General features: G+C 40.4%; 1 protein-coding gene across 13 annotated transcripts in view; it reads left to right on the top strand.

The window, feature by feature from the left end:
• The window catches only part of NRF1 (nuclear respiratory factor 1), a 147553-nt gene that overhangs the window by 54811 nt on the left and 69243 nt on the right, over window positions 1-23499 (top strand). For all 13 annotated transcript variants that reach the window (XM_021936260.2, XM_009203855.4, XM_017957160.3 and 10 more), the window contains 3 exons: window positions 5372-5486; window positions 11230-11356; window positions 22421-22561. In XM_021936260.2, the coding sequence (XP_021791952.1) occupies window positions 5372-5486; window positions 11230-11356; window positions 22421-22561 (383 nt within the window). The remainder of the gene's footprint in view (window positions 1-5371; window positions 5487-11229; window positions 11357-22420; window positions 22562-23499) is intronic.

Below are 23499 nucleotides of genomic sequence, written 5' to 3'. Positions count from 1 at the left end.
TTTGTTGTTGTTTTTTGAGACAGGGTTTCACTCTGTTGCCCAGACTGGAGTGCAGTGGTACAATCATGACTTACTGCAGCCTCAACCTCCTTGGACTCAGGTGATCCTCCCACCTCAGCCTCCTGGACAGGTGCATGCCACCATGCCCAGCTAATTTTTAAATTTTTTGCAGACATGCCGTTTTGCCATGTTGTCCAGGGCTGGTCTTGAACTCCAGGGCTCAAGCGATCCTCCTGCCTTGGCCTCCCAAAGTGTTGGGATTACAGACGTGAGCCACTGGGCCTAGCCCTAGAGGACTTCTTTTTAAACAAAATTGGATTTATTATTTCATTTTCTTTGAAATGATAAGAGATAGGGTAATAAAGAAGTGGAGAAAGATTCATATGGTCTATAGACATTAGTATCTTGAGAGTGATAGTTTTGGTAAATTGTCCAGCAAGTAGAAAATACTTGAATATTTGAATCATACAGAGAAGTATCAAGGTTGACGTAACGAATGCATGTGCACCCACTGCCCAGCTTTTCAGTTATTACTGCTTTCACATGTTTGCATCAAATTGTTTTTTAAGAAATAAAAAGTACAGGCCGGGTGCGATGGCTCATGCCTGTAATCCCAGCACTTTGGGAGGCCGAGGCGGGCGGATCACAAGGTCAGGAGATCAAGACCATCCTGGCTAACACGATGAAACCCCGTCTACTAAAAATACAAAAAAATTAGTGAGGCGTGGTGGCGGGCGCCTGTAGTCCCAGCTATTCGGGAGGCTGAGGCAGGAGAATGACGTGAACCCCGGAGGCAGAGTTTGCAGTGAGCTGAGATTGCGCCACTGCACTCCAGCCTGGGCGACAGAGCGAGATTCCGTCTCAAAAAAAAAAAAAAAAAAAGAAAAGAAATAAAAAGTACAGATGTGGTTGAAATTTTCAGTGGAACTCTTTCCAATCCTGCTCCCTTCCCTCCCTCCATCCACTGGGGTAACCAGTATTCTAGGTTTGGTCTTTGTCATTCTCTTGCATTTGTCTATATTTGCTATTATGTGTCTGTATGATTAAACAATACTTAGCATTGTTTTGCATGTGTTAAATTTTATATTAATGGTATCACTGTGATACTATGTTTCTGTAATATGTTTATCTCATTCAACATTTTTTTGAGATTCACCCATGTTGATAATGTGGCTGTTTTTATTTTAACTGTTATTTGGTGTTCCATTCATTATCTGAATATTTCTTTCTCCGTTGTTGTTGTTTTTTTGAGATGGAGTTTCACTCTGCTGCCCTGGCTGGAGTGCAGTGGCGTGGTCTCAGCTCACTGCAACCTCTGCCTCCTGGGTTCAAGCAATTATCCTGCCTCAACCTCCTGAGTAGCTGGAACTACAAGCACACACCACCATGCCTGGTTAATTTTTGTATTTTTAGTAGAGATGGGGTTTTACCATGTTGGCCATGCTAGTCTTGAACCTCAAGTGATCCGCCCACCCCAGCCTCTCAAAGTGTTGGAATTACAAGCGTGAGCCACGGCATCCAGCCTGAATATTTCATATATTGGTAGATACTCAGGTTGTTTGTAATTTTTTCTATTTTGACAATGTACCACAGTAATACATTTTACATTGTGACCCAAAATAAATGAATACACATATAGCCAAAACTACTATTTTTAATGAGGTAATACCCCTACTGCAAATTATATACTCTGTGATGTGTTCTGCTCTGTTCTATTTTATTAGAAAAAAATGCACTCGACCGGGCACAGTGGCTCACGCCTGTAATCCCAGCACTTTGGGAGGCCAAGGCGGGTGGATCACCTCAGGTTGGGAGTTCGAGAGCAGCCTGACCAACATGGAGAAACCCCGCCTCTACTAAAAATACAAAATTAGCTGGGCGTGGTGGCACATGCCTATAATCCCAGCTACCGGGGAGGCTGAGGCAGGAGAATTGCTTGAACCTGGGAGGCGGAGGTTGCAGTGAGCCGAGATCGTGCCATTGCACCCCAGCCTGAGCAACAAGAGTGAAACTCTGTCTCAAAAAAAAAAAAAAAAAAAAAAAATACTCATGAGCCACTGAAAGGTCACCCTAGCTGTAGCTTGAAAAGTACTACTGGAGGATATACCCAGGAGGGGAATTGGAGGGCCAAAGATGTCCATTTTCAACTTTACTAGATATTGCTAAATGTCTTTCCAAATCGTGTTCATTTACATCCCCACAAGCAGTGTGCTGTAGTGCCTGTTGCTTCTCATTCTCACTATTGGTGTTACCAGTCTTTTTCATTTTTGCCAATCTGGTAGGTATGAAATGGCGTCTCAGTGTTGGTTTAATTTGCATTTTTGAGCTAGAGGTTCCAGCCAGTGCAGTAAGACAAAGTAGAGCACCATTTTAGATCTTTATTGACTTCTCAATTTTCTTTATTTGCCTATTTCCTGTTTATACCTTTGCCCATTTTCCAACTCAGTTTTTTTGGTCTTTTTTCATATCAATTTGTAAAAATTACTGATATATATTTTGCATTCCTTTCCCAATAATATGTAATATGTAATTATTTTAATATTACATTTAATATTACATATTATGTAATCTGGGAGGCGGAGGTTGCAGTATGCATTTTTATGCATACATAAAAATAATACGTAATTATTTTCTCCCAGTTTGTTGCCCACTCCATTTATTTTATTTTTTTGTTCATGAAGGTTCTTATTTATATTATTGTGAAATTTATTAATCTTTTACCTTATGGTTTATCCTTTTGGGATTTTGTTTAAGGAATTCTTCTTAACTCTGACTTTATAAAATATACTAGTTTATTGTAGAAATTATAATTTTTTCAAATTTTCATTTTTAAAGGTATTTATTTATTTATTAGAGATAGGGTCTCACTCTGCCCCTCTCTTGCCCTCCCTTACTCCTCTTTCTTTTTTTGATACGGAGTCTTGCTCTGTCACCCAGGCTGGAGTGCAGTGGTGTGATCTTGGCTCACTGCAACCTCTGCCTCCCAGATTCAAGCGATTTTCCTGCCCCAGCCTCCCAAGTAGCTGGGACTACAGGCATGTGCCACCATGCTCAGCTAATTTTGTATTTTTAGTGGAGATGGAGTTTTACCATCTTGGTCAAGCTGGTCTCAAACTCCTGACCTCAGGTGATCCTCCCGCCTCAGCCTCCCAAAGTGCTGGGATTACAGGCATGAGCCACTGCGCCTGGCCAGATCTTGAGTTTCATGAGTATATACGTTTTTAAAATTTATTGAATGTATACTTGAATTTGTACACTTCATTATATGCAAATTTTACCTCAAAAGAAAAAAATTGTAAAATATTGAACTCTAGCTGGTGCTGTACCTGCTGAAGTATTTAGGGGGATCATACTGATATTCGCAGTTTGCTTTGAAACACATTTAAAAAACCTCAATGTGAGTTGATGAATGGATAGAAAGATGGATAGATATGTATAATAAGATGTTAAAATTCAACTTTGCACATATGTTTGGAAGTTTTTATAATGAAATATTGGACTCCTACAACTCAGCTGCAAGAAACCAAATAACTCAATATAAAAAATGGGCAAGGGACTCGAATAGACATCTCTGTAAAGAAGACATAAAATCACCAACAGGTTAGATGCTCAACTGTCATCAAAAATATAAAAGATAACTGGTGGCAGTGAGGTCATAGAGCAACTGGAACCCTTATATACTGTTGGGAATGTACAGTGGTCCAGCCACTATGAAAAACAGCATGGAGATTCCTCCAAAAAATTAAAACTAGAATTGCCATATATGATCCTAGCGTCTCACTTCTGGGTATTTATCCAAGAGAATTAAAATCAGAACCCCAAAGAGATATCTGCACTTCCTTGTTCATTGTTGTGTTATTTACAATAGCAAGATGTGAAAATAGCCTAAATGCCCATTGGTGGATGAATGGCTAAAGCAATTGTGATCTGCATGTACAATGGAACATTATTCACCCTTAAAAACACAAGAGAATGCTGTCATATGTGACAACGTGGTTCAACCTTGGGGACATTGTGATAAGTGAAACAAACCGGTCATAGAAAGACACACACTGCATGATTGTACTTATAGAAGGTAACTAAAATAGTCATAGAAACAGAGGAGAATGGTGGTTGCCAGGCTCTGGGGTGAGGGACAGATGGGGAGTTGCTCTTCAGTGATGCAAGGGGAATAAGTTCTAGATAGCCGTATAACATTGGGCTTATAGTTAGCAATGATGTATTGTACACTTTACATTTTAAGAGAGTAGATAATATGTTGAGTGTTCTTACCACAATTTTGAAAAATAAATAAAATGTTGGGAAACGCAGCAATAAAATTTTTTCCATAACAGCTATTTATGATGGAAAGAAAGGTAAAAAGCAGTCATTTATTTTTTATTTGCTTTGAGGTTCTTTAGAGGGGTTTATTTAAGTCAGGCTGATTATATTACTAACAACATGTAGAAAAGTTCATTTAGGTTTACAGGGAGGCTTATTTTATTTGAGCCACTTAGAATATATATGCCAATATACAGATGAGCAATTAAATTTAATTTTTATTTAAGCCTTTTACAAGATTCACAAATAAAGATAAAGGTAACATGCCTTTTAAAAAAGATTGTCTTTGATATGTTGAGGTCCCAGGAATCAGAGACTTCAACAGTTCCTTAGAGTCTACCCTCCATCTACCCTTGAAAAGACAAAACAAGACATTATACATTAGTTTCAGGGCAAGCCAGACTAACTTTTATTAACATTTTCTCAGAGTGGGAAAGTTATCTCTTTTCTGCCAGAATGCCTTCATCAACTTGACCTTGTGTTAAACATCTCCATTTTTGGCACAATTCCCAGATATACAAGAAAATTTTTTCAATTACGATGGTATTCATTCAGATACTCCTTTAGGTGTTGTTGGAGTTCCAAATGTGAGTGATTATCTCCAACTTCCTTAACTTGGCAGTGTCTTGGAGTAATGGAAACAGGGACACAGGGATAGAAGTAAAATCTGTAAATTTTTTCAATTTTGGCAAGCTTTTCCTCTTAGTGCTGCAATTTTTCCTAGCACCTCTAAGAATATTGCCTTAACAGTATGGGCATGCTGGCAAAACAAAGCCAAACAAAAACAACATTATACAAAATTCAAACTGGTGTGTGGTGGGGAGGTGTAAATCATTTGCTTTTTTACAAGATTCATTATATGTTTTATTGGTAAATCACAATATGAATCATGTTAAACAATAGTGAAGTATATTGATAATATCAGGACCATTCTATATTTACTGACAACATATTGGGAACGCAGTGCTACCTTTTTTGTACCTTTAATTGTTTCTGTCTTGAACAGTTTACAGGCAGCTGCCTAATCTCAGCACATACGTTATTATTTCAGGTCCTGTGGGAATGGCCGCTGCTGCTGCTGTGGCAACAGGAAAGAAACGGAAACGGCCTCATGTATTTGAGTCTAATCCATCTATCCGGAAGAGGCAACAAACACGTTTGCTTCGGTGAGGGCTCCCTTATCCATATTATTACTATTCCTCAAATACTTCCTGTGAATGACAGACTTAGAACATATATGGTTAGGTTTGTCAAGGATGCGTGGTTTGATTCCTTGATGACAGATGTAGACTTAAAAGTATTCTTACAAAATTAAATACATGAAAACAAAGAAATATGATTTAACAGATATGTAATATCACATTAATCCATTCAGAAAAGTTGTATGCCTGCTATGTGCAAGCCATTGTTGTAGACATTGGGCATAGAAGAGTGAACAAAACAAGTTGCTTTAAAGAGCTTGTATCCTGCTAGAAGGGGGAAAGAAAAAAAACGATATGCAATATGTCAGGTGATGATAAGTGCAATGGGAAAAAAAATACAGTGGAGTAAGGAAAATAGAAAAGTCAGGAGGTAGGGGGATATAGTCATTTTTCTCTTCTATGAGGATGGTCTGGGAAATGCTTTTTGATAAGGCAGCCTTTGAACAGAGACTTGAAGACGCTGAAAGAGCACACACGTTGATACTGAGGGGAAGAACATCTCAGGCAGGGGGAGTATCAAGAACAAAGACCCCGAAGTGTGAACGTGGTAGTTGTTTTTGAGGAACAGCCAGGGAGATATGAGAATATGTTCGGAGTAGTAGAGAAGAGCCACTCCAGGAGATCTTTTTTTTTTTTTGATAGATACGGTCCTGCTATGTTGTCTAGGCTGGTCTGGGACTCCTGGCCTCAAGCAATCCTTGTGCCTCATCCCCAAAATGCTGGGATTACAGGTGTGGGTCACTGCACCTGGCCTAGGAGATCTTATAGTCCAATATCAGGGGCTTGACTCTTACTCTGAGTGAGATGAGATGTCAGTGTAGGTTTTTGACCAGAGCAATGGTATCATCTTACTTACATTTTTAAAGAATCACTCAGGCTACGGTGTTGAGAATAGAATCTGAGGATACAAGAATGGAATCAGGGAGACCAATTAGGTGGTGATTATAGTAATCTAGGCCAGAAATGATAGTGTCTTAAAATCAACATGGCAGCAGCATGGGTAGTAAGAAGTGATCAGGTTCTAGATGTATTTCAAAAGTCAACTCACCATGATTCGTTGACGTGGAGTGTGCGAGAGAAAAAGGAGTGCAGGGTGATTTTTGGTCCGATTACTAGAAGGATTGCGATGGCATTTACTGGAGAGGGAGCAAGCATGACAGTGAGGGTGAGACAGAATCAGGAATTTGGTTTTGGACCTGGTAAGTTTGTGATGCCTCTAACCATTAAGTGGAGATACAAAATAAGCAGTTGGATATATGAGTCTGGAATTCAAATGAGAGGCCTTAGTTGAAGATGATATAAGCATATAAGTAGTATTTAGAACTAGGAGACTGGATGAGGTCACTTAGGGAGGGAGTACGGACTGAGGCCTGAAGCGCTCCACCTTTCGGAGGTTAGAGAGATGAAAGGAGCCAGCAAAAGAGTCTAAGAAGCAACCAGTGAGTCAGGAAACAAACCAAGAGAGTGGTATCCTGGAAACCAGGTACAAAAAGTGTGTCAGGAAGGAGAGCATGTGATCAGCTATCAAATGCTTCTGACAGGTTGAAAAAGATGCCAACTGACCATTAGATTTAGTAACATGGAGTTCACGATTGAACTTGACAAGAGTGTATTCAAAGGAGCAGTAAGGGTGAAAAGATTGGAATAGCTTTAAGGGAGAATGGAGAGAGGGGAATTAGAGACAGTGAATATAAACCATTGTTTCAAGGCATTCCATCAGATTTCTTGTTTGATAAGTGGTCCTTTGCTCACACATTTCAGAATTCTGAAATGTAGAACTTTGAAATCATCTCCTATGATTTCAGAGGGAAGAGGCTGTGTTTCTGTTTCATCCATTGTTACTATGTTTTAAAAAGCTGTTTTTGGGTTGATGGGTACAGCAGACCACCATGGCATATGTATACCTTTGTAACAAACCTGCACATTCTCTACATGTATCCCGGAACTTAAAGTAAAATAATTTTTTTAAGCCGTTTTCGGCTGGGCACGGTGGCTCACGCCTATAATCCCAGCACTTTGGGAGGCCAAGGTGGGCAGATCACCTGAGGTCGGGAGTTCAAGACCAGCTCGGTCAACATGGTGAAACCCCATCTCTACTAAAAATACAAAATATTAGCCAGGCATGGTGACAGGTGCCTACAATCCCAGCTAGTCGGGAGGCTGAGGCGGGAGAATAGCTTTAACCCAGGAGGCGGAGGCTGCAGTGAGCCAAGATTGCACCACTGCACTCTAGCCTAGGTGACAGAGTGAGACTCCATCTTAAAAAAAAACTGTTTTCATTTCATCCTCACTTGTGAAATACTGTAGGACTGAGAATAATTGTTTATATCACAATGAAAATCTGAAGCTACAACGTTTTAAAAGCATAGGTATACCTTGGAGATATTGCAGGTTTGGTTCCAGACCACTACAATAAAGCAAGTAGCACAATAAGTCACAGAAATTTTTTGGTTTCTCAATGCATAAAAAAGTTATGTTAACACTATACTCTGTTAAGTGTTGCAGTGGTATTATGTCTAAAAAAAGCAATGTACATACCATAATTTTAAAATGCTTTTTTTTTTTTTTGGAGAACAAATTCTAGCTCTCTTGTCCAGGCTAGAGTGCAGTGGTGCGATCATGGCTCACTGCAGCCTCCATCTCCTGGGCTCAAGTGATCCTCTCACTTAGCCTCCCAAGTAGCTGGGACAATAGGTGCATGTCACCATACCTGGCAAATTTTTTCTTCTTTTTGTGAAGACAGGGTCTCACTATGTTACCCAGACTGGGCTTAAACCTCTGGGCTCAAGCAATCCTCCCGCCTCAACCTCCCAAAGTGCTGGAATTACAGGCGTGAGCCACTGGGCCTGACCACTAAAACACTTAATCGCTAAAAAGATGCTAATGCTCATCTGAGCCTGCAGTGAGTCATCGTCGTATTGCTGGTTGAGGGTCTTACCTCGGAGTTGATGACTGCTGACTGATCAGGGTAATTGTTGCTGACGGTTGGGGTGGCTGTGGCAATTTCTTAAAAATAAGACAATAAATTTTGCTGTATGGATTGACTCTTTCTTTCATGAATGATTTCTCTGTAACATGTGATGCTGTTTGATAGCATTTTACCCACAGTAAAACTTTCAAAATTGGAAAATTAATCCCCTCAAACTCTGCTGCTGCTTCATCAATTCAGTTTGTGTCATATTCTAAATCTTTTATTGTCATTTCAACAGTATTCATAGCATCTTCATCAGGAGTAGATTTCATCTCAGGAAACTGCTTTCTTTGCTCATCAATAAGAACCACCTCTCATCCCTTCAGATTTTATCATGATATTGTAGCAATTCAGTCCCATTTTCAGGGTCCACTTTTAATTCTGGTTCTTTTACTGTTTCTACTGCATCTGCAGTTACTTCCTCCACTGAAGTGTTGAACTCCTTAAAGTCATGCATGAGGCTTGGAATCAGGTTCTTCCAAACTTCCATTAATGTTGATGATTTGACCTCCTCCCATGTACTTGTAGATGAATTACAAGTACTCTTAATGGCATCTTGAATGGTGAATCCATTTTGAAAGTTTTCAATTTATTTTACCCAGATCCATCAGAGGAATCATTATAGCAGCTGTATCCTTTCAAAATGTATTTCTTACTTAATAAGACCTGAATGTTGAAATGACTCCTTGATCCATGGGCTGCAGAATGGATGTTGTCTTAGCAGGCATGAAAACAGCATTAATCTCTTTGTACATCTCCGTTAGAGCACTTGGGTGACTAGGTGCATTGTCAATGTGCAACAATAGTTTGAAAGGAATTTTTTTTTTCTGAGCAGTGGGTCTCAACAGTGGGCTTAAATAGTCCATAAACCATGCTGTAAACAGATGTACTGCCATCCAGGGTTTATTATTCTGTTTACAGAGGACAGGCAGAATAGATTTAGCATGATTTTTAAAGGACCCTAAAGTCACTAGCTGCATTAGGCCCTAACAAGAGAGTCAGCCTGTCCTTTGAAGCTTTGAAACCTGGCATCGACTTCTCTCTAGCTAGGAAAGTCCTAGATGGTATCTTCTTCCAATAGAAGGCTGTTTTGTCTACGTTGAAAATCTGTTGTTTAGTGTAACCACTTGGCTAAATCATCTGGATAACTTGCTCCAGCTTCTACATCAGCACTTGCAGCTTCACTTTGTACTTTTATGTATTAGAGATGGCTTCTTTCCTTGAACCTCATGAACCAACCTCTGAAACAGTCAGGGCTTTGCTCTGCATTAGACTTTGGCCTATGGGATTGTTGTGGCTGGTATGATCTTTTATCCAGACCTCTAAAACTTTCTCCATATCAGCAATAAAACTGTTTTGCTTTCTTATCATTTGTGTGTTCATTGGAGTAGCACTTGTAATTTCTCTCAAGGACTTTCCTTTGCATTAACAACACGGCCAACTGTTTGGCATAAGCGGTGTTGCTGTCAGCCTGTCTTGGCTTTCGACATGCCTTCCTCACTAAGCTTAGTCTTGTCTAGCTTTTGATTAAAAGTGAGAGATGTGCGACTCTTCCTGAAACTTGAACACTTAGAGGCCATTATAGGGTTATCAGTTGGCGTAATTTCAATACTGTGTCTCAGGGAACAGGAAGGCCTGAGGAGAGGGAGAGAGGCAGGAAACAGTTGATCAGTGGGGCATTCAGAACACACACAACATTTATCGGTAAAGTTTGCTGTCTTTTGTTGGGCACTGTTTGTGGTGTCCCAAACCAATTAAAATAGTAACATCAAAGATCACTGATCACAGATCACTATAACAGATTATAATCATAATGGAAGAGTTTGAAATGTTACTAGGGTTACCAAAATGTGACACAGACATGCAGTGAGCACATGCTGTTAGGAAAATGGCGCTGATGAATTTGCTTGACATAGGGTTGCCACAAACCTTTGTTTTAAAGAAAGATCCCACAGTGTCTGTGAAACACAAAGTAACAAAGCACAATAAAACTAGGTATGCTTGTAGTACTTTTGGATAAAATTATCTCAATGAGATATAAACAATATCAATAAAAGGTAGTAAAAGCAAATCATTTGAGCCCCTTTTATTAAGCGTGGAGATGATATAATAGATTTTGTAAGAGCACATCTTGGTTGTAATTTTTTTTTTTTGAGGCAAAGTCTCGCTCTGTTGCCCAGGCTGGAGTGCAGTGGCACCATCTTGGTTCACTGCAACCCCCACCTCTTGGATTCAAGCAATTCTCATGCCTCAGACTCCCAAGAAATTAGGATTACAGGCATGTGCCACCAAGCCTGGCTAATGTTTTTGTATTTTTAGTAGGGACGGGCTTTACACCATGTTGGCCAGGCTGGTCTCGAACTCCTGGCCTCAAGTGATCCGCCCGCCTCGGCCTCCCAGAGTGCTGGGATTACAACAGAAATGAGCCACCGTGCCTGGACAGTTGTAATCTTTATAATTTTAAGTAGCAGTAAGTGGTGTTACTCAGATCAAGAAGAATGATACCATGTTCAAAATTGTGTCGTGGTGTCCCAAGGCAAAACCTTCAATTGAGCCTTCTATCAGTAGTCTTTAAGAAAAAAGTATGTACATGTTTCTGCTGATCCCCTTTTCACATTTTACGTAAAAGAAAGCATATCTGATCAGAGTAAACTGTCTTAAGTCATTTGTGTCTATGTCACTATAATTTCCATCTTTTTAAAACTGTTTTTATTCTTGTTTCCTTTTCTGATTCAGGAAACTTCGAGCCACATTAGATGAATATACTACTCGCGTGGGACAGCAAGCTATTGTCCTCTGTATCTCACCCTCCAAACCTAACCCTGTCTTTAAAGTGTTTGGTGCAGCACCTTTGGAGAATGTGGTAAGTCACAACCAAGCTGTTCTCGCTTGCCCTTTGCTTTCTGTCAGCTGCTTCCATTGTTCTGATCCTCTGTCAAGAATAACAGTTGGCATTTCTGTTACCCCCTAATCCAGGCATGGGAGAGGGGACTAGTTTTCAGATTGCTTTATGCATATCAAAACAAAATGATCATTACTGTTTTTACTTCCTGTGTCAAGGTATTTTACCTGCCCAGATGCAATGGGTGGCCGGGGGAAGTGGGCACGGGAGGGGGAAACAAGGGGTTTTGTTTGTTAGGAAACAATGCAGGATTTTGTAAGAAAATTACTGATTTATATCAGAAACAAAATAGTAGATAATTCCAAGGTGTCAATTTCCTAAGGGAAACCTGGGGGGCATTTTATTGATCAGTTATTTGAGTTACATATTTGAAATCTCTTACATTTATCAAATAATTGATTTAATACCCTGCTGCAAATATAGAACTATATTTGAACATTTTGATTGTATAACTATCCAGAGCTAATTTTATAAAAATAGTCTTTTGCCCCTGCATACTTACACAATAGGAACTATTCCTTCTTGGGCCAAATTAACTTTGAATCAGTGGAGTAATGATCTGTCAAGATTTAAATTGCATTTTGTTTTTATTAGGATAAAATTCATTAGCTTAAAATGACATTTATTAGATGTCTCCCATATTGAATAAAGGCATTTTTTGAGTTCAGAATTAGTAATCAATTGATAGAAATTCTGTTTGTTGTATTTTTTTTCACACCATCTTCCCATCCCTGAAATGTTGTGGGTATTTCTTAACATTTTTGAGTTTTATTTTGAGTTTTTCCAAAAATTTCCTGAAGCCCTACAGTTAGGATGTGTTAGGACTTTTCCTTAGAAGAATATAGTAGAAGGCTCCTACTTCAAAATGTTATCTGAGAAATAGCCTTTACTGTCACACTGTTGACAAACACGAAATCTGGGCATGTCTTCTCTTCTTTAGTACCAAAAATCTAAAACAATACTACTGATAGTAGTAAAGATGATGCAGTGTATGAAAAAGATTCATCTAGAAGACTCAGAAAAATACTTCAGAAAATTACTCACTGCAAAAACATTTTTTTAAGTTTTGCAAAACTGTTGGAGTCCTCCATAGAATACAAGAAGATATAGACTCTGTTAAACAGGATACACTAGACTGAGATAAAAAGCATTTTACCTTTGACTGACATTGATAAATACAGGTTAAGGACTACAAGTACCAGTAAAATTAGAAGCAGAATATATCTTCCAGAGCACTGAAGAAAAAAAATGAAACCAAGTCTTTGTATAAAAGATAGAAACAAGGAAGGAATTTTTAAAAACTAAATAAAACACATAGTCTAGAACACTAATACAAGTGAGGCCAGTTAATTCTGTTATAAAACATACATATAAATGGGTTAAACTGCCTTGTTAAGGGCATAGATGTTCTTTCAGGTTGAAACAACAATCCAAATCAAACCTGTCTCTATTCAGTGTATATGTCATACTCATAGCCACTTACAAATGTTAAAAGCAGCTGCAAGTAATAGAATCAAGAAAGTGAAAAGACAACACGCAGAATGGGAGAAATATTTGCAAGTCATATGTCTCATAAAAAAAACTTGTGTTGAGAATATACAAGGAATTCTTACAACTCAACAATAAAAAGCGGGCAGATCATGAGGTCAGAAGTTTAAGATCAGCCTGGCCAATATGGTGAAACCCCATCTCTACTAAAAATACAAAAAAAGGCGGGCGTGGTGGCACCTGCCTGTAGTCCCAGCCACTCGGGAGGCTGAGGCAGAAGAATCTCTTGAACCCGGGAGGTGGAGGTTGCAGAGAGCCAAGATTGTGCCACTGCATTCCAGCCTGGGCAACAGAGCGAGACTCCATCTCAAAAAAAAAACAAAAAGACAACCCAATTTAAAAATAGGCAAAAGGGCCACGCACAGTGGCTCACGCCTGTAATCCTAGCACTTTGGGAGGCCAAGGCAAGTAGATCACTTGAAGTCAGGAGTTCAAGACCAGCCCGGCCAATATGGTGAAACCCCATGTGTACTAAAAATACAAAAATTAGCCAGATGTGGTGGTGGGCACCTGTAATGCCATCTACTCAGGAGGCTGAGGCAGGAAAATTTCTTGAACCCCGGAGCCAGAGGTTGCAGTGAGCTGAGATCACGTGCCGCTGCACTCCAGCATGGGTAACTGAGTAAGACTCTGTCTCAAAAAATAATAAAAATAAAAATAGGCAAAAGATCTGAATAGATACTTCTTCAAAGAAGATATAGAAATGGTCAAAAAGCACATGAGAACTAATGATAAATATCATTAATCATTATAGTCATTTATCATTAATAATCACATTTTGATTTTTCATTTCCCTCATGACTATGATTATTAATCATTAGAAAATAAAAACCACAGTGAGATACCACTTCATAACCACAGGGATGACTATAATCAAAAAGACAACAATAAGTGTTGGTGAAGATTTGGAGAAAGAAAAGGCAAAATGATACGGCTGCTTTGGAAAACAGTTTGTCAGTCTCTCAAAATGTTAAAAGTAGTGTTGCCATGTGACCTAGCAGTTCTATTCCTGAGTTATACCCAAAAGAACTGAAAGTGTATGTTCACACACAAACTTGTATACAGTGTTTATAGCAGCATTATTTATAATTGCCAAAAAGTGGAAACAACTCAAATGTTCATCGGCTGATGAATGGATAAATAAAATGTGGTATATCCATAGAATGGAATATTATTCAGCAAGAAAAAGGGAAGAAGTACTGATACTATACTACAGCATGGATGAACCTTTAAAACATTGTTGTAACCAAAAGAACTCAGTCACAAAAGATCACATATTATAGGATTCCATTTATATGCAATGTCCAGGATAGATAAATCTTATTTATAGAGAGAGAATGGATTAATGGTTGCCAGAGACTGGGGAAGGGGAAGGGAGGAATGGGGAGTGACAGCCAGTGGGCATGGAGTTTCTTTTAGGAGGAATGAAATGCTCCAAAATTAGATTTTGGTGATAATTTTAGGACCCTACGAGTATGAAGTCTTACCCTTTAAATGGGTGAATTGTATGGTATGGCAAACTGAATAATGACCCCCCCAGAGATGTACAGGTCCCCATCCCTGGAACCTGTGACTGTTACCTTATACAGCAGAAGTGCAGTTGTAATTAAGTTAAGGGTCTTGAGATGGGGAGATTATTCTCGATTATCCAGGTAGGCCCTAAATGTAATCACAAGTATCTTTATAAGAGGGAAACGAAGGGAGATTGGCATAGAAGTAGATGTGTTGGTGGAAGCAAGAGGTTGGATGCAAGGAGGGGGTCCAGAGCCAGTGATACAGGCTAGACAGAAGCTAGACAAGACAAAGAAACAATTCTCTCTTAGAGATGCACCCTTAGAGCCTGCAGAAGGACCCGGCCCTGCCAACACCTTGACTTTTGCCAAGTGAAACCAAGAAAATAAATTTGTGTGGGTTTAAGCCACCTAGTTTGTGGTGATTTGTGGGAGCCATAGGAAACAAATACATATGGTGTGTGAACTGTGTATTAGTAAAGCTGTTACAAATGTTAAATGTAAAATAACAGGCAAAAGTTTGTCAGAAAAATGCCTACAAAAATAAATCATGGATCACAGCATTAATATCAGACAAAGCCTAATTGTCAAGGCAAAAAAGTATTAACGACAACCAGGGGTCATTTAGTATTGATAAGAAGTATTTATTTATTAATTTATTTATTTAGAGACAGGGTCTTGCTCTGTTGCCCAAGTTAGAGTGTAGTGGTGCAATCTCGGCTCACTGCAATCTCCACGTCTTGGGTTCAATTGATCCTCCCACCTCAGCCTCCTGAGTAGCTGGGACTACAGGCAGGTGCCACCACACCCAGCTAAAATAAGAAGTACATATTTATCATGAACCTTTATATTCTTCAAGTAACTTTAAAGCAAAACATGGGGTCAGGTGCAGTGGCTTAAGCCTGTAATCCCAGCACTTGGAAGGCTGAGGTGGGAGGATTTCTTGAGGCCAGGAGTTCAAGACAAGCCTGGGCAACATAGTGGGACCTCGTCTACACACACACACACACACACACACACACACACAAAGCTGGGCATACTGGCCCACACTCAGCTACTTGGGAGGCTGAGGCAGAAGGATTGCTTGAGCCCAGGAGATCAAGGCTGCAGTGAGCCATGATGCTACTGCACTCCAGCTTGGGTGACAGAGTGAGACCCTGTCTGTCAATCAGTTAGTCAGTCAGTCCACCAGACATACACATACCACAGCATGTAGATCAAAAAGTTAGAAATGTAAGGAAAAAAGGTAGTTAAAACCCACAGTGGGGCTGGGCACGGTGGCACATATGTATAATCCCAGCACTTTGGGAGCTGAGGTGGGAGGATTGGTTGAGGCCAGGAGTTTGAGACCAGCCCAGGTAACATAGTGAGACCTCATCTCTACAAAAAATTTAAAAATTAGCCAGATGTGGTACCACATGCTTATAATCTCAGCTTCTTGGGAGGCTGAGATGGGAAGATTGCTTGAGCCCAGAGGTCAAGTCTGCAGTGAGCTGTGATTGCACCACTGCACTCTAGCCTGGATGACAGGATGACAGCCTGTCCAAAAGAAACACACACAGACACACACACACACACACACACACACACACACAATGGTAGTAAAAGAATTTACTATCCTTGTCAGATCAACAAAGCAAAATATAAACAAGAATATAGAGATCTGAATAACAGATTTAATAAGGTTGACAGTCTAGGCAACATAGCGAGACCCTGTCCCTACAAAAAAATTAAAAAAAAAAAAAATTGATCCAGGTGTGGTGGTGTGCACTTTTAGTCCCAGCTGTTTGGGATGCTGAGGCAGGAGGATTACTTGAGCCTAGGAGTTCAAGGATGCAGTGAACTATGATTATTCCACTGTGCTCCAGCCTGGGTGACAGAGTGAGACAATGGCTCAAAAAACAAAAGAATAAAGGTGATACAATAGATACAGAAGCGTTGACACCTTACAAGGGGCTAATATACCATATTTGAAAAATTACATAAATGAATTATAAGAATTGACCGTTTATTGTTACCAGGCCCCAAATTTTTTTTTTGAAACAAGATCTTGCTCTGTTGCCCAGGCTGGAGTACAGTGGTGCAGTCTCAGCTCACTGCAACCTCTGCCTCACTAGTTCAAACAGTTCTTCTGCCTCAGCCTCCTGAGTAGCTGGCTAATTTTTATGTTTTTAGTAGAGACAGGGTTTTGCCATGTTGGCCAGTCTGGTCTTGAACTCCTGACCTCAAGTAATTCGCCCACCTTGGCCTCCCAAAGTGTTGGGATTACAGGTGTGAGTCACCAGGCCCGGCCCCAAAGAATATTTTCTGATCATACTACAGAAAATTCAGAATTTTAGAATTTCAAAAGACAAGAAAAAATTTCAATCACCTGGAATGTGTGTGTGGGGGTGTGTGTGTGTGTCTTGCTCTATTGCCCAGGCTAGAGTGCAATGGTGCAGTCTCAGCTTACTGCAAGCTCTGCCTCCCAGATTCAAGTAATTCTCCCTGCTTCAGCCTTCCAAGTAACTGGGATTACAGGTGCGTGCCACCACGCCTGGCTAATTTTTATATTTTTAGTAGAGGCGAGGTTTCACCATGTTGGCCAGGCTGGTCTCAAACTCCTGACTTCAGATTATCCACCTGCCTCGGCCTCCCAAAGTGCTGGGATTACAGGCATGAGCCACCACAACTGGCCGGAATTTTTTATTTTTTTTATTTTTTTTATTTAAGACAGAGTCTCGCTCTGTCGCCTGGGCTAGAGTGCAGTGGTGCGATCTTGGCTCACTGCAACCTTTGCCTCCCAGGTTCAAGCAATTCTCTGCCTCAGCCTCTGGAGTAGTTGGTATTACAGGCTCCTGCCACGATGCCCGGCTAATTTTTGTGTTTTTACTAGAGAGGGGGCTTCACCATGTTGGCCAGGCTGGTCTCGAACTCCTAACCTCAGGTGATCCTCCTGCCTCAGCCTCCCAAAGTGCTGGGATTACAGGCGTGAGCCACCACGCCTGGCCGGAAATTTTTAAAAGAAAATCTTAATTTACAGGTTATTTAGAAACAAAAATGATAACCAAAAATAAAAACTTAGAAGTTATTATCTAAACTGGTACTCAAAGGAATATTCATGATCTTATTTAAAAAGAAAAATGTATATGAGAAAGTTGGAAAAGAAAGAAACTTCATCTAGCTAAAGAAGGTAGAAAGAGAATAATAAAATAAGTCTAAGAAAAAATAGAACAAATAAACATGTGAAAGAAATGAATGAGGGAACAAGAAAAGTAGACTTGTTAAATTCAAGAATTGGTTCTATAAAAAGTCTAATAAAACAGAAAAACTGCTACATGCTAATGAGGAAAAGGGAGAAGAAAAATATGTACCTTTAGAAACAAGATATCTATAGTTGCAGACAAAAAGAGATCGAAAATTGTAAGAAAAGGCTATTAATTCTGTTCTTGCAAGTTAAAAACTCAGCCAAGTGGATTAACTTAGTAAGAAAATAAAATAACCAAAACACATCCAGACCTCAGTAGAATAAGCATTAACTGAAAACCTCAATAGAGTAATAAACATATACAAAATTGGAAAAGTGTTAAAGAACTACATCCCTTCAAGAGACCCTAGGCCCCAATTATTTTGGTTGACTTCTGTTAAACATTTAAGGTACAAATAATTCCCTAATCTTATACCCTAGTCTTATTATAGTCATTTATCATTAATCAAATTTTGATTTTCATTTCCCTGATGATTAATGATATATAATCATAGTCTTTAGGGTGATGAACAACTGTGGGAGTTGCATGCAATGTGAAAGATACATGGAAAGTAGTATAGTGAAAGCCACGTTGCTCATGTATTTACTTAGTCAACATATAACGATTTAATGCTATTGGATACAAGGTATGAGATAAAGATTCCATCTGAGTCTATTGGGGTTTCAGGGTTCAAAACTGGGAATCCCAAAGGACTAAGGGGACATGAGAGCCCTGAACTGAGGCAGGAGAAGAAAGGAGGCAGACACTGGGGCTGAAGAGAAAATAGGATGAAATCAGCGTAACTTCAGGGGCCACAGCCTGCGGCCTGGCTGGAAGGCAGATGTGCTTCACAGTCACAGGTCTGAGGCCAGCTCTTTGTTACATACCTCAGATGCCAATATGTTTTTAGTCTCATAGGAGCTTGTAGAAAATTAAAAAAAAAAAAAAAAAAATTTATGAGACCTTCCCAAAGACTCTTCCTTTATCCAGTCAAGCTGCAGGAATACAAAAAAATTACGGTATCTTGTCTGGGACTATTTTTGCAACCCAACCCAGTAACCTTATAGCAAACATTTTGAAAATTAGCCAAGTGTGGTGATGCACACCTGTGATCCCAGCTACTTGGGAGGCTGAGGTGGGAGGATCACTGGAGCTCAGGAATTTGAGGCTGCAGTGAACAAACCTGTGTGACAGATCAAGACCCTGTTTCAAAAAACAAAACAAAATAAAACTCTAATGGCTCCTGCAAATACCGTAAACACCCTCCATCTCTGGCAATCATAAAATGTTTGTTAATGTATTACCTGTATTTGTATATTTAAAATATTTTATAATATTTCAGCCTAGACAACATGTAAGAGCCTGTCTCATTCGTTTTTTGTTGTTTTTTGTTTTTTGTTTTTGTTTTTTTTTTTTTTGAGACGGAGTCTCGCTCTGTCACCCAGGCTGGAGTGCAGTGGCCGGATCTCAGCTCACTGCAAGCTCCGCCTCCCGGGTTCACGCCATTCTCCTGCCTCAGCCTCCCGAGTAGCTGGGACTACAGGCAACCACCACCACACCCAGCTAATTTTTGTATTTTTAGTATAGACAGGGTTTCACCATGTTGGTCAGGCTGGTCTCGAACTCCTGACCTCAGGTGATCTGCCCGCCTCAGCCTGCCAAAGTGTTGGGATTACAGGCGTGAGCCACTGCGCCTGGCGGTGCTTCTTGATCTTACCAGAAATTGTCATTGGGAAGGTTATAGACAACGGTCAAGACTCACATTCTCTTCTCAAATGGTGCTAAATGATTTGTTGAGTAAAAAGGCCAGGGATAGCAAACATGTTCACATGGCTGCAGGCAGTGACAGCTATGCCCTGTTGTTGCCTTGTCCATAGCAATTTTAAGATGTATCCCCATTTCAGAAGACTGATAAATATGAAAGAAAAATGCAACTCAGAATTGATAGATCAGATAGAATTAAAACTCGAGGTCAGTAATTCTGAGAAAGTTACTTAACTTTAGTAAGCAAGCTTAGATAGAAGTGCTTTGGTTATACCTGAAGTTGTTTTGTTGCAAATTACTTAGGGATGCTCTACCAGCACTAAAAAACAAACAAAAAACAAAAACAAGATATTTTATAAGAATTATATAGCGCTGATAAACTGACTCATAAAAATGGCTGAAATTGCTTGAAACTGGCTAATAAAGAAGTAATAACCTAATGATTTTCCATTTTTGAATGCCAGGTGTTTCTAAAAGCCAGATGAAGTTTGTTTCTATTTTAAAATTATTAGTTATTTATTTTTGAGACAAGGTCTGGCTCTGTCACCCAGGCTGGAGTGGCACGATCTCGGCTCACTGCAACCTCCACCTCCTGGGCTCAAGCCATTCTCCTACCTCAGCCTCCTGAGTAGCTGGGACCACAGACATGCACTACCATGCCTGGCTAATTTTTGTATTTTTAGTGGAGACGGGGTCTCGCCATGTTGCCTAGGCTGGTCTCAGATTCCTGGGCTCAAGGAATCTGCCTGCCTCAACCTCCCAGTGTGCTGGGATGACAGGTGTGAGCCACTGCACACAGCCTGTTTTTCTAAAATGATCATTCTTCCTATTGGCTTATACCTCATATAAGGATTTAACCTTATAAACTTTGAAGTTCTTTTTTTTTTTTTTTTTCTTTTGAGATGGAGTCTCGCTCTGTCACCCAGGCTGGAGTGCAGTGGCCGGATCTCAGCTCGCTGCCTCCCGGGTTTACGCCATTCTCCTGCCTCAGCCTCCCAAGTAGCTGGGACTACAGGCGCCCGCCAACTCGCCCGGCTAGTTTTTTGTATTTTTTAGTAGAGACGGGGTTTCACCATGTTAGCCAGGATGGTCTCGATCTCCTGACCTCGTGATCCACCCGTCTCGGCCTCCCAAAGTGCTGGGATTACAGGCTTGAGCCACCGCGCCCGGCCAACTTTGAAGTTCTAAGACCTTCAAAGGTAGGTGTATTAGTCCTTTACTAATACATCTACCTAAGAAGGTAGGTGTATTAGTCCATTTTCACACTGCTATAAAGAACTAACTGTGACTGGGTAATTTATAAATAAAAGAGGTTTAATTGACTTATAGTTCCACATGGCTAGGGAGGCTTCAGGAAACTTAATCATGGCAGAAGGGGAAGCAAGGCACGTCTTACATGGTGGCAGGAGAGAGAGAGACAGAGAGACAGGTGCAGGGAGGGAATGCCAGGGGAACTGCCAAACACTTTTAAACCATCAGCTCTTGTGAGAACTCACTATCACGAGAACAACATGGGAGAAACTGCCCCCATGATCCAGTCACCTCCCACCAGGTCCCTCCCTCAACATGTAGGGATAACAATCAAGATGAAATTTGGGTGGGGACACAGAGCCAAACCATATCACTAGGCTTGTAAGATTCATTTTTGTGTGTGTGTAAGTAGGCAGCATAAATACTGTCTAGAATACATAAACATAGCAGAAAATATAATCCTGTAAAGTTGCTGTGGCAACATCAGCTGCTTATGTTGCAATAAATATAATGGCAATACTTTTTGAAACTTTTTTATTAGAGACCAGGATACAACTGCATCTCTGGAAAGATAATGAGTCTACCAGTTTGTGCTATTTTTCTCTCATCCCCTTAGTTATTGACCTACTTGGAGGATTCTTCAGCTGCAGAAGTTGCATTATGTAGCCAGTAATAATATTTATTTTTCCAGGTGCTTGGGGTAGAGTATGGGAATTTTTCTTTTTTAATCCACATAACAAGATATTTATAAGGAAGTGTGTAGAGTCCAGCCCACTCAGCAGACAACCCAGGATTCAAACATTGTTGGAACTTCTAGACAAACCTCATTTTCTCTTCCATTTTTTTCCCTAAAATAGTGCCATTATATTGATAGAGCCCATTATATTGGTGGTTGGAGGACCCAGCGTCTGTCCACCCTTTCTGTTCATGATAGAAAAATGTGTGCATGTCCAGTGTATTACTGTTAGGTTGAGACATTTCACTGGCAGTGGTGGGAATGCAGACAACAAACAACAATATCTGGTTCCGACCTGGGCTAGAGCTAAATGCGTCCTGGGTTGGAGGTTCACTTCTATCACCAAGCCCTACCAGAAGCAAGGGAGATTTGACCTAGGGGGCTCCCTCTGGCCCGGGCCTTACCAATAGTGGCACTCAGCTACAACATAGACCTATCGGTTTTGTTTTTTTTTTCTCTAATTCTTTTCAGTCCAGTCTCTTGTATGCTTGAATCTCCTGTCTGTTTGGTAGTCTGACTTTGCAGGAATGTAGCAGCAATTTTGAACGAATTGGTTACTTTGAGTTTTAGAAATGTAAGTCCTTAAAGATCTTGAAAATGATTTTGATGATGAGCTGCCACAACTAGTTGTTCATCCAATGGCCTGGGAAATGCAGAACCATGAATACCATGCCTGTTAGACCTGGAACAGGCGATGGCACCCTCCTTGAGAAAATGTGATTTTAACTGAGAAGCAGTATTTCTGGAAAATTTTTCCACTGGCTTTCTCCTTTTGTTGTTACCTGTAATTTCATCATCTTTTCATTTAATTCTGTTCAGTATGATGTCTTTGGGACCAGTGGGTATTTTTATTTGCTTGTAGAAGTGTTTGTTCTTAGGGCTATGCTATGACTCAGGAAGGCCAGCCCCACCCACTCTCTTGTTGCTTGGCACCAATCCTCCCTGGTTGTTGGGCATCTTGTTTACTTCTGCCCTTAATTCCCTGCAGGTGCGTAAGTACAAGAGCATGATCCTGGAAGACCTGGAGTCTGCTCTGGCAGAACACGCCCCTGCGCCACAGGAGGTTAATTCAGAACTGCCGCCTCTCACCATCGACGGAATTCCAGTCTCTGTGGACAAAATGACCCAGGTAAGGGGTGGGAGGTGAGGAAGAGACTCAGAGGCAAGTGGCACAGGTGTGGGCGGGCCTCTGATCACTTTTCTGCATTTTGTCCTCAGTGATCTGACCAGGGAGTGAGATGCAGACTGGTGTCTGGTAGTGAAACAGTAGCAGCCTTGGAAAAGACATTGTAGTGCCAGAAGAGTGCTCCCAACCAAGGGCATGGCTGTGGTGTCCTCTTTCTTCTGGCGTTTTTTTTTCCCTTTCACTAGGTCCTTTGGGTTGGATTAAAAAAAAAAAAAAAAAACTTTTAGCTTGGGGTTGGTCTGAACAAAAGAACATTAGGAGTTTGATGAATCACAATCAAGGTGGCCAAGTAAACTTTTAGCCCTCGGGCTGCTCTGCTCCTCTTTCAATGTAAATCCTGAATACCTCCATAATTATTACTAAGTACAGCTCCCTTCCACAGGGAATAAGAATGTAAAACTCAGAATGACAGTCTTCTGAGTCGTTGATTTGATCTTCCTTTTTAAAATTTTTGTTTAATTTTTTTTAATTTTGTGATTTCTAAAGATGGGGGTCTCACTGTGTTGCCCAGGCTGATCTCAATCTCCTAGGCTCAAGCGATCCTCCTGCCTCAGCCTCCCAAAGTACTGGGATTATAGGCGTACTCTGCTGTGCCAGCCTGATTTCCTCTTCCTTTAAGAAGGGAAGTCAAAATGTACTTAGCCTGATAAATCAGCATACCTCAGTAATTTTTATGAGATTATCCCTTTTATATATTTTTAGTTTAGCTTGATCAAAATCAAACACCTTTTTAACATATTTTTCCATCCTATTTCTTTTTTTTGAGCCGGAGTCTCGATCCGTAGCCCAGGCTGGAGTGCAGTGATGCGATCTTGGCTTACACTGCACTTGGCTCACTGCAACCTCCGCCTCCCGGGTTCAAGAGGTTCTCTTGCCTCCGA

Source organism: Papio anubis, chromosome 4 (assembly GCF_008728515.1).
Source record: "Papio anubis isolate 15944 chromosome 4, Panubis1.0, whole genome shotgun sequence".
Classification (NCBI taxonomy): Eukaryota; Metazoa; Chordata; class Mammalia; order Primates; family Cercopithecidae; genus Papio; species Papio anubis.
This window is presented reverse-complemented; position numbering and strand designations above follow the sequence as displayed.